The following is a 13442-nucleotide window of genomic DNA, read 5'->3' on the forward strand; positions in this document are numbered from 1 at the left end:
AAGTCTGGGTTTCAGAATACAGCAATTTTTTTTTTTTTTTTTAAAAACAGTTTTTTTACTTCAGTAAAAGTAGTAAAACATAACACGATATAAAATTTGCCATCACCACAATTGTACTGACCCACAGAACAAAGTTCATGTTTCATTTTTACTGCATCAGAAACACCCTAAAAACGTATCCAAAAATGGTACAACCACACTTTTGTTTTCTCCCTTTTCAGTACATTAATTAGTACCATTAACCCTTTGCAATCCAATTTTGGATTCAGGGTTTCCAAGGGGGCTTTCTCTTTCTGCCATTTTACAATGGCGCCATCTGTTGGTTAGAGCCAGTACTGCAATATGGGACATGCTGGAGAGGCCCCCGAAAACAGAGCGGCCAGTAATACAGTAAGAATACCCTTCCGGATGTCTTCCGACACCGGAGCTGTACAGCCTTCAATCAGAATGTCTTCAGACGTTAGACAGTGGATTGGAAGGGGTTAAAAAAATAACTCACCCTGGAAAAAACAAACCATCATACAGCTAAGTCGCTGGGGGAAAAAAAAAAAAAAGAAGGCTACGGCTCTTAAAAAACAGACGAAAGATGGGAAAAAAACAAGCACCTCTGGTCTTGAAGGGGTTACTACTACATTCAACCATCCATGAATCTGTAGAGTGAGATGGATGTGCTTTTAATGCGTTTGACTGCCAGAAAAATCTGAGAAGAGGAGGCGGCCATGATCAGATGTGTGACCAGGTGACATAAAAAGAGCGAATCCGGATAACAATAGTAATGGTCAGAGGACTACATGTTTTCCAGAAGAGTATAAATCCCCTTCCATCAGTTTTAAGGAGCATTTTTAGCCAAGGAGGAGGATGCAATAATTCAAATTAACACCAACTAGGCAGAGGTTACGTCAAAGAGAAAGCTTCTGACTCGCTGATGTGCAGTCCAACCCCACCCCCACCCTCAGTACTGTACCAGGGGGGCTGGAAAGTACCCAACCAACGAAGGAGTTAGGTACATGAAACTGGAATGCCATTCAATATATCTGCCAAAAGTTCAACATACTTGTTACATTCATTTCTGAAGTTTCTTTAAAGGGGTTCTAACATAAAAAAAAATAAATTTTTTTTTTACTTACCTTGCCTGGCCCGATCGCCAGGCATGTCCCCTCCAGCCCGCATCTTCTTCTGTGGCTTGTAGAAGCAGAGCAGGAGCGGTCAAAATGACCGCTTCCTGCTCTGCTCCGTCCGTCAGCCACTTCTGAGGTTAACGGATCGGCCGCCCACAACAAGCACTTCACAAGCAGTGCTTGCTGTGGGCGGCCCGTCCGTCCTAGCTGAATTCCGAGATTCCGCGCGTGCGCAGTGGAGACGCGGCCCGTCCTGACTCCTATCAGAGGGCACCTCTCCAATGCGCATGCGCGCAATCTCGGAGCTGGGCGGCTCGTCGGAGGAAGGAGAGGAAGAAGACTGCCTGCCGGGAGATGACCCCCCCCCCCCCCCTGATGACAACAACAGAAGACAAGGGAAGTACTATGTTTTTATGCTTTAACAGACAAAAATCGTGGGTTCCCTGTGTAAATTAGGCAGACCAGGAAACAATGGCTGTTAAAGCATAAAAACCTTATTCATGTCAGAAGCCCTTTAACCTTCCCGAAAAAGAACTTGAACGTTTGGCCACTGAAAGGCTGCTCTGTTGTTGCCATCATCTGTGAATCATTCAAAAGTTTGTGTCTCTTCAAGTTTTTGCTTTTTTTTAGGTTTGGAAATAGTTAGTAGTCCGATGGTGCAAGATCTAGGACGTGGGGTAGGATGGTCTACACAACGAATCCCAAAATCATTCAAAACATACTTTGTCTTGGCAACCTTGTGTGAAGGAGCACTGTCCTGAAAAAGAAGCAAACCCCCCCCCCCCCCAAACTTTGGGATGTTTTCAGAGTCTTTTTTCTTTAAGAGTGACCGTAGTATTCTGCATTGATGCCGTGGCCCTTCTGAAAAAAGTGGCCATAACATTTCCTGCTGACTTCCGTCTCTTGAATTTCTTTGGCTGCGGGGATCCAGACTGTGGCCACTTTGAGAACTGCTGGAGTTCACAATCATATTGGTGCAAGTCATTTAAAAAAATTAGTACTAGATTCCACAAAATTCTTCAAAAAAAAAAATTCACCTTGGAAGGGCACTTCTGGTCAGCGTTGAAACATTTCGGCACCCACTTGGTTGAAATCTTGCGATTATTCAATTATTCATGAATTAGATGCCAAACATGTTGCTTGGATACCCGCAGGGTCTTAGCAATTGTTTTCAGTGAGATCCGTCTATCTTCTAAAACCATGTCATGAACAGGGTCAACAATTTCAGGTGTTGACACTGTGATGGGTCTTCCAGATCTTGCAGCATCTTGGGTGGAAAACTCACCCAGTTGAATGGTTGGCACGCGAGTTCTTCACAGTTGAGTATGACGGCCACTGGTCATCAAGCACTCATGAATTTCCTCTGGTGCGTTATTCTGTGTGAACAGGGACCTCATGATGCCTTCGCAGTTGAATGCTGGAGAATTTTCCATTTTTCTCTGCCATGCTTCATTTAGTGATGCGGAAAAGAAAAAAATCAGCCATTATCCTGAAAATTGGCAGATAAGCCAATAAAAGGGCAGTTTATTGCAACAAACAAAGTTTTGCATACATTTCAGGAAGGGGGAATCGAGAACTTTTCACCTTTCCCCCTTGTTCTTGATGTAAAGAGCCAGAGAGCTGGAGACAGGGAGCGAAGTCAGATTGTGCACATCAGGTCATGCTTGACATCAATGATAAAGTTCTTCTCCACTGCAAGTTGAAGATTCAGGGTGGTGGCCCAGCACTGGCATCTATGTCAACGTGGGAAAAAGGTCCTTCTTCGGCTTAGAAACCTGGTCGCCATCCCTACATCACTGCTCAGTCTCGTAAAGAAATAAGCAAGAGGCTGTTTTTCAAAGCATAAAATTTTGCTACCTCAACTAATCACCTATGGTCTGTTCCCACAGTCTTTTGCGCCATTCGTTTAAAGGGGTTTTCCAGTGAGATATATTGATAACCCATCATCCGGGTAGGTCATCAATAGTTGATCGGCCAGGGTCTGTCGGTCGGGACCCCGATCGATCAGCTGAGAGGGCGCATGCTGTCAGAGCCGCAATAACAGAGGTCGGAGCGGAAGCCTCTGCGCCGACCACTGTGCAGTGGCGGGTGCTTGTAACTGCAGGCACGGCTCTCATTTAAATCAACGGGAGTCGGGCTTGCAGTTACAAGCTCCGGCCACTATAAGGTCGGCGTGGAGGCCCCTATGTATTTGGAGCAGAAGTCTCTGAGTCGACCTCCCACGTAATGACTGGCACTTGCAACTGCAGCCACCGCTTGTGTTGATTTCAATGAGAGCCATGCCTGCCGTTACAAGCGCCGGTCACTACATGGGAGGTCGGTGCGGAAGCCTCTGAGCCGACCTCCAATGTAGTGACCGGCACTTGTAACTGCAGGCACGGAGGCTTCCGCACCGACCTCTCTGATTGCAGCGCTGCGGCATGCTCCTGCTCAGCAATGGACCCCAGCCGATCAACTATTGATGACCTATCCTGATGATAGAATTTCACTGGCAAACCCTTTTTAACATACGGAGTGCAGAAGTGTGTCCCGGCTTAACCGCCGGTTTCCGGACCCTAGCTTAGAGCATCACAGTCATGTACGATACCTCGAGTTTGGGTCCAGAAACCAATGGTCAAACCAGGACACACATCTGAACTCTATACATTAAAACGGATGACTGGGCCGTTACAAAGCAGAGCCCAATTTACTTTGATGTCCCGGTTTGTGGTCTGGTAGGAAAATTAAAATTTTCTGCAATCCTATATATAATTAATCAGGGGCAATTCGGAGAAGATTACGTTAAAGGGACTGCGATTGATACATTGCTACTTCTTCAAGGTGACCCCATGCACCGTAATACACGTTTTCGGCATGTGAGAGATCAGAGATTGTCTCTTTTTTTCTAATCTTTGATAAATGAGCACGCAGCTTTAGTTTATCGAGAACAGAGTACGGTCTCACATTACTAAGAGCTGGAGAGCGGAGCCAGGAGAAGGAAGTGCTGCCATGACAACACAAAGCAGACTGTTATTTGAGACCACAGCGAGACGTGCAAATGTACAGTGACTGTTTATGTGCAGCTGGTGGGAAACAAGACTAAATATAGACTTACCTATAGTGTCAGCGCCCGTTCTACACCCCCCACACTTGTTTTTGATGACACATACATTGAGAGAATGAAAAAGTGGTTGCTAGTGGAAATAAATATCGAATGGCCACTTTATTAGAGACCCCGGCCCTTTCATGGTTCGAAACTCTCTGTATGGAAATTAGACCCGTGACCCCAGAGTACAACATAAAAATCAAGGTACAAGTTGTATCTGTAACAAGAGGGCGCCCTCTACGTCTAGAAGGTTTCTACATCAACATAGCAGGGGGTTCTTTACTGTAAGAGCAGCGAGACTACAGAACAGTCTGCGTGAGGATGTGGTGAGAGAGAACTCAATAAGAGTTCAAGAAGCGCCTGGACGCCTTTTTTGAGTGATACTATATTACGTATTATAGTCACTAATTTTCTCAGAAGGGTCGATGATTATTCTAATTGCCGGATTGGAGTCGGGAAGGAATTTTTTCCTTTAAAAATGGGGGGAAATTTGGTTCTACCTCATTGGGTTTTTTGCTTTTATCTGGATCAACACTGGGTGAAGGGGTGGGGGGTGGAATAGACTGAACTTGATGAATTCATGCCCATTTTCAGCATTACATACTACGTTATTAGTATTTTGGGGGTGGGTCAAAAGCAAAAGAAAAGTCAAAGATGCTTACAAGATGAAAATGGTGAACTGGTTAAGAATGATGTTGAGAAGATCGAACTTTTAAATTCCTATTTTGTATCTGTTTTCTCTCAGAAAGTAGATAAAACATCAACTGATCTTCCCTGTGCTATTGGGGGAATAAAAGGATGCAGGCTATCTATAAGCCGAGAGATGGGGAGGGAACACTTAGCTAACTTAAATGAATTAAAGTCTCAAGGTCCAGATGAATTACATCCTAGGATACTAAAGGAAGCAGCGGAGGGAATTGCTGAACCACTCGCCATAATCTTTCAAAATCCCTGGAGAACAGGAGAAGTCCTAGAAGATTGGAAAAGGGCAAATGTTGTCCCCAACTTCAAAAAAGGGAAGACGGTGGTTGCAGGAAGCTACAGGCCTGTGAGCCTGACTGCTATACGGGTAAAGATCTTTGAACAAATTATTAAACAGCATGTATGCAAGTACTTGGATTAAAAAATGGAGTAATTAACCAAAGCCATCATGAGTTTGTAACAAACAAGTCATGCCAGACAAATCTAATTTCCTTCTATGACAGAATCACTGACTGATCAAGGAAATGTAAAGCATTTGACAAAGTATCTCATACCATACTTATTTGAAAAAAATGACTAAATATGGGATTGACAAGGCAACTGTTATTTGGATTCACAACTGGCTGAGTGATCGTACTCAAAACAGTGGTCATAAATGGCTGCATATCCAAGTGGAAGAATGTATCAAGTGGGGTACCACAAGGCTCTGTCCTAGGCCCAGTGTTGTTCAACATTTTTGATCTGGAGGAGGGAATTTATGGGTAACTGATCAAATTTGCTGATGACACAAAGCTACGATAGCTAACACTAGGGAAGAGAGCGAGTATTTAAAAAGATCTAGAAAAGCTTCAACAGTGGATGGCGACTAAGGCTGCCTGTCCACAGGCGTTCTTGCATTGCGTTATTCGCTGTGAAAATCCGGCCATGGGTAATGCAGTGCACGCTTTCCATAGCGTTGCTATGGAAAGCGCAGCCCCCTGTCCACTAGCGGAGAATCATAGTGATTCTCGGCTTGCAGGATTCAAATCGCAGCATGCTGCGATTCTCCGCAGCGAGCCTATCTGTCAGATAGGCTCACTGCAGAAACCCGACAGGTCTTCCCCTTGTTGGAATATCGCTAGCGATATTCCGCAATGGCCGTGGAAAGGGGGCCTAACTGAATGGTATTTAACAAGGAGAAATGCAAAGTCCTACATCTGGGCAAGAAAAATGAAAAAAAAAAAAAGCACATACAGAATGAGAGGAATTGGGCTAAGCAGCAGCACATGCGAAAAAGACTTGGGTATACTAAGAGATCATAGACTGAACATGAGTCAACAATGTGATGCAGCAGCCAAAAAGGCAAACACAATTCTGGGATGTATTAAGAGAAGCATAGAGTCTAGATCACATGAGGTCATTATTCCCCTCTACTCTTCCTTAGTCAGACCTCATCTGGAGTACGGTGTCCACTATATAAAAGACATTGAACTTGCTCCAGTGTGTCTGAGAAGAATTACCAAGATGGTGAGCAATCTGCAAATCGTGTCCTATGAGGAACGGTTAAAGGATCTGGGAATGTTTAGCTTGCAAAAGAGAAGGCTGAGAGGAGACAATAGCCATCTACAAATATCTGAAGGGCCGTCACAGTGCAGAGCGATCAGCCCTATTCTCATCTGTACAAGGAAAGACTAGAAGCAATGGGATGAAACTGAAAGGGAGGAGACACAGATTGGATATTATAAAAAAGCTTTCTCACAGTGAGGGCAGTGAGGGTGATCAGTAAATGGAACAGGTTACCATGGGAGGTGGCGAGTTCTCCTTCAATGGAAGTCTTCAAAGAAGGCTGGACAGACATCCGTTTGGGATGATTTAGTGATCCTGCACTGAGCAGGGGGTCGGGCCCGATGACCCTGGAGGTCCCTTCCAACTCTACCATTCTATGATTCTATTATGTTCTCTGTGGCAAATTACAATGGGAAAATTTAAGTGATCTGAGTGTCTTCCAAGGCTTGGTCATCGGTGCCAGACTAGCCAGAGCCAAGAGTTCATACATTGCCAACAAGGTGGTGTTTTCTCATGCAGCGGTGTGGAAAGTACAGAGGAAATCATGTAATCAAGGAAAACCATCTAGCAAAAGCGGATCTTATGGATATAAACAATGCAATGACAAAACAGGTCAGATGCTAACCAGGGCCAGCTCCAAGTTTACACAAGTCCTTTAGCAACAAAGTTACACTGCACCCCCCCCCCCCCAATAATTTATTGGCCAATCTGTGTGTCCGTAGACATTTATAGGCCCTGCTGTGCCCAGAGTCATTTATAGACCCCACTGTGTCCGTTTAGTTATATATAGGCCTCATTGCACCTTATGTCATTTATAGGCCCCACTGTGCCCCCTCAATCATGTATAGGCCCTGCTATGCCCCCCCCCCCCCCCAAGTGGGTCCCGGCCCTTGCCTGGATTTGCAGGGTGCCGACGCTGGCCCAGTTTCAAATAAAATAGGCAGTAATTGTAGGAGTTAACCGTTATCCCAAAACAATGACACTCAATTGGGATAAGCTGTAATATTAGACAATATGTGGGCAACAGTGGCACTGTCTATGGAAATATAAAGCATACTTTTTTTTTTTTCAAATCCCATACAAAAAGACAAACAAAAAGAAAAACCACATTAGTAAAAATAGCTGGCTTATGTACAATTACATCCAACAGGTGTTTTTCATATTTTCCAATCTGGCATTACTTTAGTGTGCATTATTTCTTTCTACTTACTTTCCCATGGCTACGCTCAACTTTCCGAAAGCATTTATTTAACGACAGGTTGTGTCTGACCGAGTTCTTCCAACCAGTCGGGGCAGTAGCAAAATAGGGAAACCTATCAAGGATCCAGCTGTAGATTTCTTTCACCGGCAGACATTTGTTGGGGGAGTGCTCGATCGCCATATATATTAATAGGCTGAACGAATATGGAGGTTTCGAGGAGGCAGAGGATTTTTCTGGGTTTCGACAACCGGTTGGAGAACTGTCACCTTCTATATCATATAGCGGGTTATTTGCTGGCAGCCCCTCGCTCCCGAGGCTGAAGTTGTTTAGTAAGTTTGTACTCTCATGAAGCCAATTCAAGTTTGTAAGTTCTTCGTCTGCAGAACCACAGTCCACTGCGGAGGCCTTTGGTCTGTCTGCGCCAACTTCTTCAGGTAGACTACCCATCGTGTCAAGCTGACTTAACCCTGCGACTTTCTCTGCTCCGGGGGTTTCTACGTTTTTGTCTGGAGTCATTCCCGTAACCGGACCCATGCAGCCTTCTCTCTCTGTGGAAGACAAAAAAAAGGATATTTTTAGAGCACTTAACTATGAATGAAGTGATTCGAGTCAACCCACTTTTTTTAATGCATTTACTCATTTGACTTTCTCCAAGTGTCAGTTTAGGAGTACTTTTATCGGATGCCTGGCCAATAGGCTACCGATTCGCATCAAGTCAAAGAGGCATTGCTGAGAAGTTTCCAAGTCAGCACGTTGCTCTTCAAATACAGCCTCTTCTCCAGCTGGCTACTGCCTGCCCAAGTCTGTAGGTCAATGCCGATAGTGCTGAAATCCCACGCATGCATGCTGCGTCACGGCTGCCGCGTGTTCCCGCACATGCGCCATAATGCAAGGTGTATTCACACTGCGCATGCATCAGAAGACATGCAGATTTACAGACCAGCGGGGCAATGGCCAGCTGAAGAAGAGACCACGTTTGAAGAGTAACACGGAGACCTCTTGGCAACGCCTCTTTGACTAGAAAAGGATAATTAGTATATCTGTGACCGCTATGGAAGCAGCTTAAAAACGATTTTCCTGATGTCCGCTTCCCATTAATGAAATATGAGGAGGGGGGGGGGGGGGGGAGATAGACTTATCTAATGGAATCCCGTGTAGACATTTAGGGTATACTTTGGAAGGTTTTCCTAGGGTTAAAAACGTGATGTGAACAGGGCCCGAATTACAGTAAGAAAATTGTTTTATGCCAAAAATACGTTCTACGAATTTCCTAGTGGTATGAATCTGCAAGAGGCTCCGTCACTCTTGGTATAGACTCGAGGCTATTCTGAAGGATTACTGCTGCTGCAAATGGGGAAAATGTGGGTTCCATGGAAACAGGGACGGAAAGAAGAGACACCCCTCACATGCTAGGAAAAAATACAGGATTCAGAGACTTTCGCCAACCAGACGATGCTCAGAGCATTTGCATCCCCACCACCCCTCATTGACAAAAACACACAGCCATATGGTGACTACACCGACCTCCCCGACAGACAGTTGGGATATGTGAAATGGACACAATTCCCCAGGCTCTCACAAAACCAATCTCCATTATGTCTAAATGATGAAACAAACAAAAAAAACGGGTAGGAGCTGGCACTCGCCTTTTTGTGGTTACCAAGAAACAAGCCCCCACAGTTCTACGTATCGCCGTAGGAACGCGGCACAACCCAGCGGCCAAGATGTTTCACATCAACAAAACTTACGAAAGTCAAATAAGATGCAAATAAACACAACTTCATACAGAACTGATTAACAACACGCTGCAACTTGTGACACATGTAAGGAAACAACTTTGTACGTCTCCCATTTACGTGTCCTGTCTGCCTATTCAAAGTGCAAGCCACAAAGTGCACCTAGAGGGAGTTGTCGTTGTGCTATTAAACTCGGTATGCAGATATACAAATGATGAGAGTTGTGGTTTGATTAGATGAACGGTCTTGTCACCTGAGGTCCTATAAGTGGTCCCACTCTTGGCCTATGAAAGGCTCTCGGAGGCTCCTTGTGTGTAGTGACCTCTTCTTCCGCTTGTGTAGAGCTTTTTGACCACTAGATGCCTCTACGATGGCGAGAAGAGATTTCACCCAGTTACCAGAGTCAGAGAGGGGCGCATTGCTGGGATGTGAGGAGCTGGATGGCCATATCGACAAATTGCCGCCACCAGGGCCGTTCTGACCAGACTGTTAGGAGGTGTTGGGACCAGTGGATGCATGAAGGCACACAAGGCAACTGGACTCAGAGCCTCCCGACAGACCACCAGTAGAGAGGACTGTCTGATCGTCCAACAAGCAAACAACTGTTTCATTGTCCACCATCCAGTTACAGGTGACGCCATCGTTAGCGGCCCCTGTGTCTGTCAGAACCATTTCCAAGAGCTTGGCTTACAGACTTTTGGTCTCCCGGCACCCAATACATGTACAGCTTTTGATACCCACTATCACCTCTGTTTGGAGTGGTTTCATGAACGATGAAACTGGACCGCTACAGAGTGGAACCAGGTTGCCTTCAGCAACGAATCCAGGTTCAGTTTGGGCATGGATGATGGCCATATATGTGCCTGGAGACCTAGGGGTGCGATAGTCTGGAGGAGCCATGGCACATGACAGTCGGTCACCCCTAGTAGTGGTACGAGGGACAATGACAACTCAGAGATATGTTCAGGACATCCTGTAGCAAATATCATTCCCAACGATTCAAGCTAAATGGGAAAACCTATATAACACAACCCCATCATCCTGTACATCACCTTCAACATCCCTAGATTACCATTATAAAAAGGTATTTACCAGGGCTTAGCCCCCACCAATAGGATATAGATAACCTGACAGTTGGCATCCTGCCAATCAGTTGGTTGAAAACACCATGGAGTTTAGGCAAGCACAGCAGCGCTTGGTATTGCAGTCGAATCCCATTCACCTGAATGGGACTGAACGGCACAAAAGCCACGTGACCAATGAATGCGATGTCAAAGGCTAAGCAAGAGGCCACAACGCTCTTCCATGTGCCACAAACCCTACAAACAGCTAATCGGCGGAGGTGCCGGGGATCACACTCCAAGGATAGGTCAGCAATACCCCAAGCGCTGGAAAAACCCTTTACCATCCTTTTATTTGATTGCATATTATGTAGCACATCTACTTAATTTTTTTGTTACCATTTACGAAATCCTAGAAAACCCCTTTAGATCTAGACTGCTCAACTGAAGCTGCGGTGAAGCGGCGACCCCTTTGTGTCTATTTCCCCTACAGCCGGGTATTGTCCATTACTCTGGAGCAGCTGCTAAGATTGGAGGTCAGATTTGAATCCCAAAACACCCTACAAAAAGAGCGGAGATTTGATTACAATGCAGCATGATGTCAGTATCCAGGACAACTGAGGCATTAGTGTCTTTCTCTGCTCGCGCCCCGCCGTAGTAGAAAGCTTCAGGCCACGAGTGCAGCTGCCGGTCTTTATCAAAGCGTGACAGAAGGGAAAACAGATCTGGTCTTATGTACTTAACATTTAGACAGAAAATTTACACTATTAGCCTTTATCTCTATGTGCAACTTATACGTTACATTCTACTGAATTATTTTGTAATTCCTGTATTTAATACCAAAAATAAATAAAAAAATAAAATAAAATAAAAGTAAAATACCGTAAATAGTCGGTGGTGACGATTCTTTAATGAACGCAACTCAGTGGTTAGCACTCTTGTCTTACAATGCAGCGGTTCTAGTTTCAAATCCCATCAAGGGCAAAGTCAACTTTGAAAAACTCAACACACCCTTGGTCAAACTTCAATCTACAACTCCAGCACTGCAGGGCAGCGGAGATAACAACTGAGCCACCGAGCTTGTTCTTTCATTCATAGAGAATTAGAAAAGCAAGGAGAATAAAAACAGAGAATATAAGTAGCCACTACAGACATCACCCAAGGTCAGATTTGAACCTACAGCACTGCAAGGCAGCGGCAATAACAACTAAGCCACCACACCATGTAACATTGGGGTTCTATGTTCACAGCTGACTTTTTATGTTGTCTTTCTTCTTGCTCTTCTATTTCTCTAGCAATGAAGGAACAAGTGTGGTGGCTCAGTTATTAGCACTGCTGCCTTGCAGAGCTGGAGTTGTAGGTTCAAGTCTGATCAAGGATGATGGCTATATGGAGTTTCTCCAAGTTGAGGTTACTCTTGATGAGATTTGAACCTAGGACTCCAGCATTGCAAGGCAAAAGTGCTAACCACCGAGCCACATTCATTGAACCACCAGAGATGAAAACAGATGGTCTTCAAGTTCCTTCCGCCTCGCTTTGAACATAAGGCATTAAAAAAAAAAAGGATCCATTTGTATTCGGTTTCCAAAACTGAATGAAGACGGGAGTATTTCTATGGCAAAATGGAAAGCAAGACGCAGGCGTGAAAAGGCCCTAAATGGTGAAGGTCTAAGGACATCGGTCTACGTTTCCATGCGGTCATCTGGTTACCAGCAAGCTTGAGAGTCTCTAACCAACTCTGAAAGTGCAAGTTCTCAAATGTTGAGTCAACAGAAAAGGGGGAGGGGAACCCCAAAACAATTTATATATCCAACGAACAACAAAAGATAAAGAATTGCAGACTCCGAAAGGATCATCAATATGGCCAACTGGCAAACAATGTAGACCAAATGCTACAAGGATTGCAATATCCATGTCTGAAGCAAGTATAGAAGACACTAAGGGGCTTATTCAGATGAGATGGTCCAATTTTGGTCCATAAAAGACAGACTGATTTGAATCCATGTGTAGGTCTACGTTGTATCCATATGCTTTGCGTGACTCTCCAAAAAGGTCTTGACCAAATTTCTGATAAAGTTGAAAAACTATCTGGTTTTGGATTTGATTTGGAACTTCACTTTACTGCAGGGTTTGGTTAGTTCAGGGTCTTCCTGCCCGATCTCATCCAGTTAGTAATCAATTTAAAAAGGAGTATTCCTAGACCTTTATTTTTTTCTGTTGATGACCGACAAATGATCAGTAGATTGAATTCAACGAGCTGCGGCTGCAATACCAACCCAGGCCACTGTGTTACGGTCAGCACTCCCAGCTTCCAGCGCTGACTGCAGTGACAGCGGCCTTGCTTTGAAACGGATCGGTGCAGATATGAGCGGCGAGTCCATGTCGGTCATTAATAAAGAAGGTTACACTACAGAGAAGATGAGAAATGCTAACTTTTCTCCAGCTAGATGGTGAGCAAGTGAGGAGACTTATAAGGCCATTCATGCTCCTCTCGCTAATATGCAAATAAGGGAGATCGAACAATACCTCTGCAGCGCCGCCTATTGAAAGGTAGCATTCCTGTAAGTCAATGCTAAAAACTCTTTATACAAGCCTTGTAACAACGACTGGGAATTGAAAGCCAAGCCAGAATCTTTCAATTCCCAGTCACTGTTACAAGGCTTGTATAAAGAGTCTAACATTGACTTGCAGGAATGCTGCCTTCCAATAGGTGGCGCTGCATAGGTATTGTTTCATCTCCCTTATTTGCACTGGAAAGAATGGTTTAAGAAATATACAAAACGTTGACACATGTTCACCATCGTAACGAAGTGATGACCTAGAAGCCAAGAAATGACTATAAACGTTGGCTTGCCAACTGTTTAGTAAAGGTTATACTTAGCTACTAAAGCAATGGGCTGCCATCACAGTTACTAGTAGAGTTCGCTGGAACTTATTGTTAGTGTCATTAATTATTACATACGTGTGTGGAGTCTACACGTTAAACTGGTTCCC

At 44.6% G+C, this 13442-nt stretch overlaps 1 protein-coding gene across 2 annotated transcripts in view; it reads right to left on the reverse strand.

The window, feature by feature from the left end:
* The window catches only part of FOXN2 (forkhead box N2), a 43617-nt gene that overhangs the window by 11128 nt on the left and 19047 nt on the right, over positions 1 to 13442 (reverse strand). For both annotated transcript variants that reach the window (XM_066594485.1, XM_066594484.1), the window contains exon 2: positions 7661 to 8199. In XM_066594485.1, coding sequence (XP_066450582.1) covers positions 7661 to 8185 — 525 coding nt within the window. In that variant the 5' untranslated portion in view covers positions 8186 to 8199. The remainder of the gene's footprint in view (positions 1 to 7660; positions 8200 to 13442) is intronic.

This window comes from Eleutherodactylus coqui, chromosome 3 (genome assembly GCF_035609145.1).
Source record: "Eleutherodactylus coqui strain aEleCoq1 chromosome 3, aEleCoq1.hap1, whole genome shotgun sequence".
In the NCBI taxonomy this organism is placed as follows: domain Eukaryota; kingdom Metazoa; phylum Chordata; class Amphibia; order Anura; family Eleutherodactylidae; genus Eleutherodactylus; species Eleutherodactylus coqui.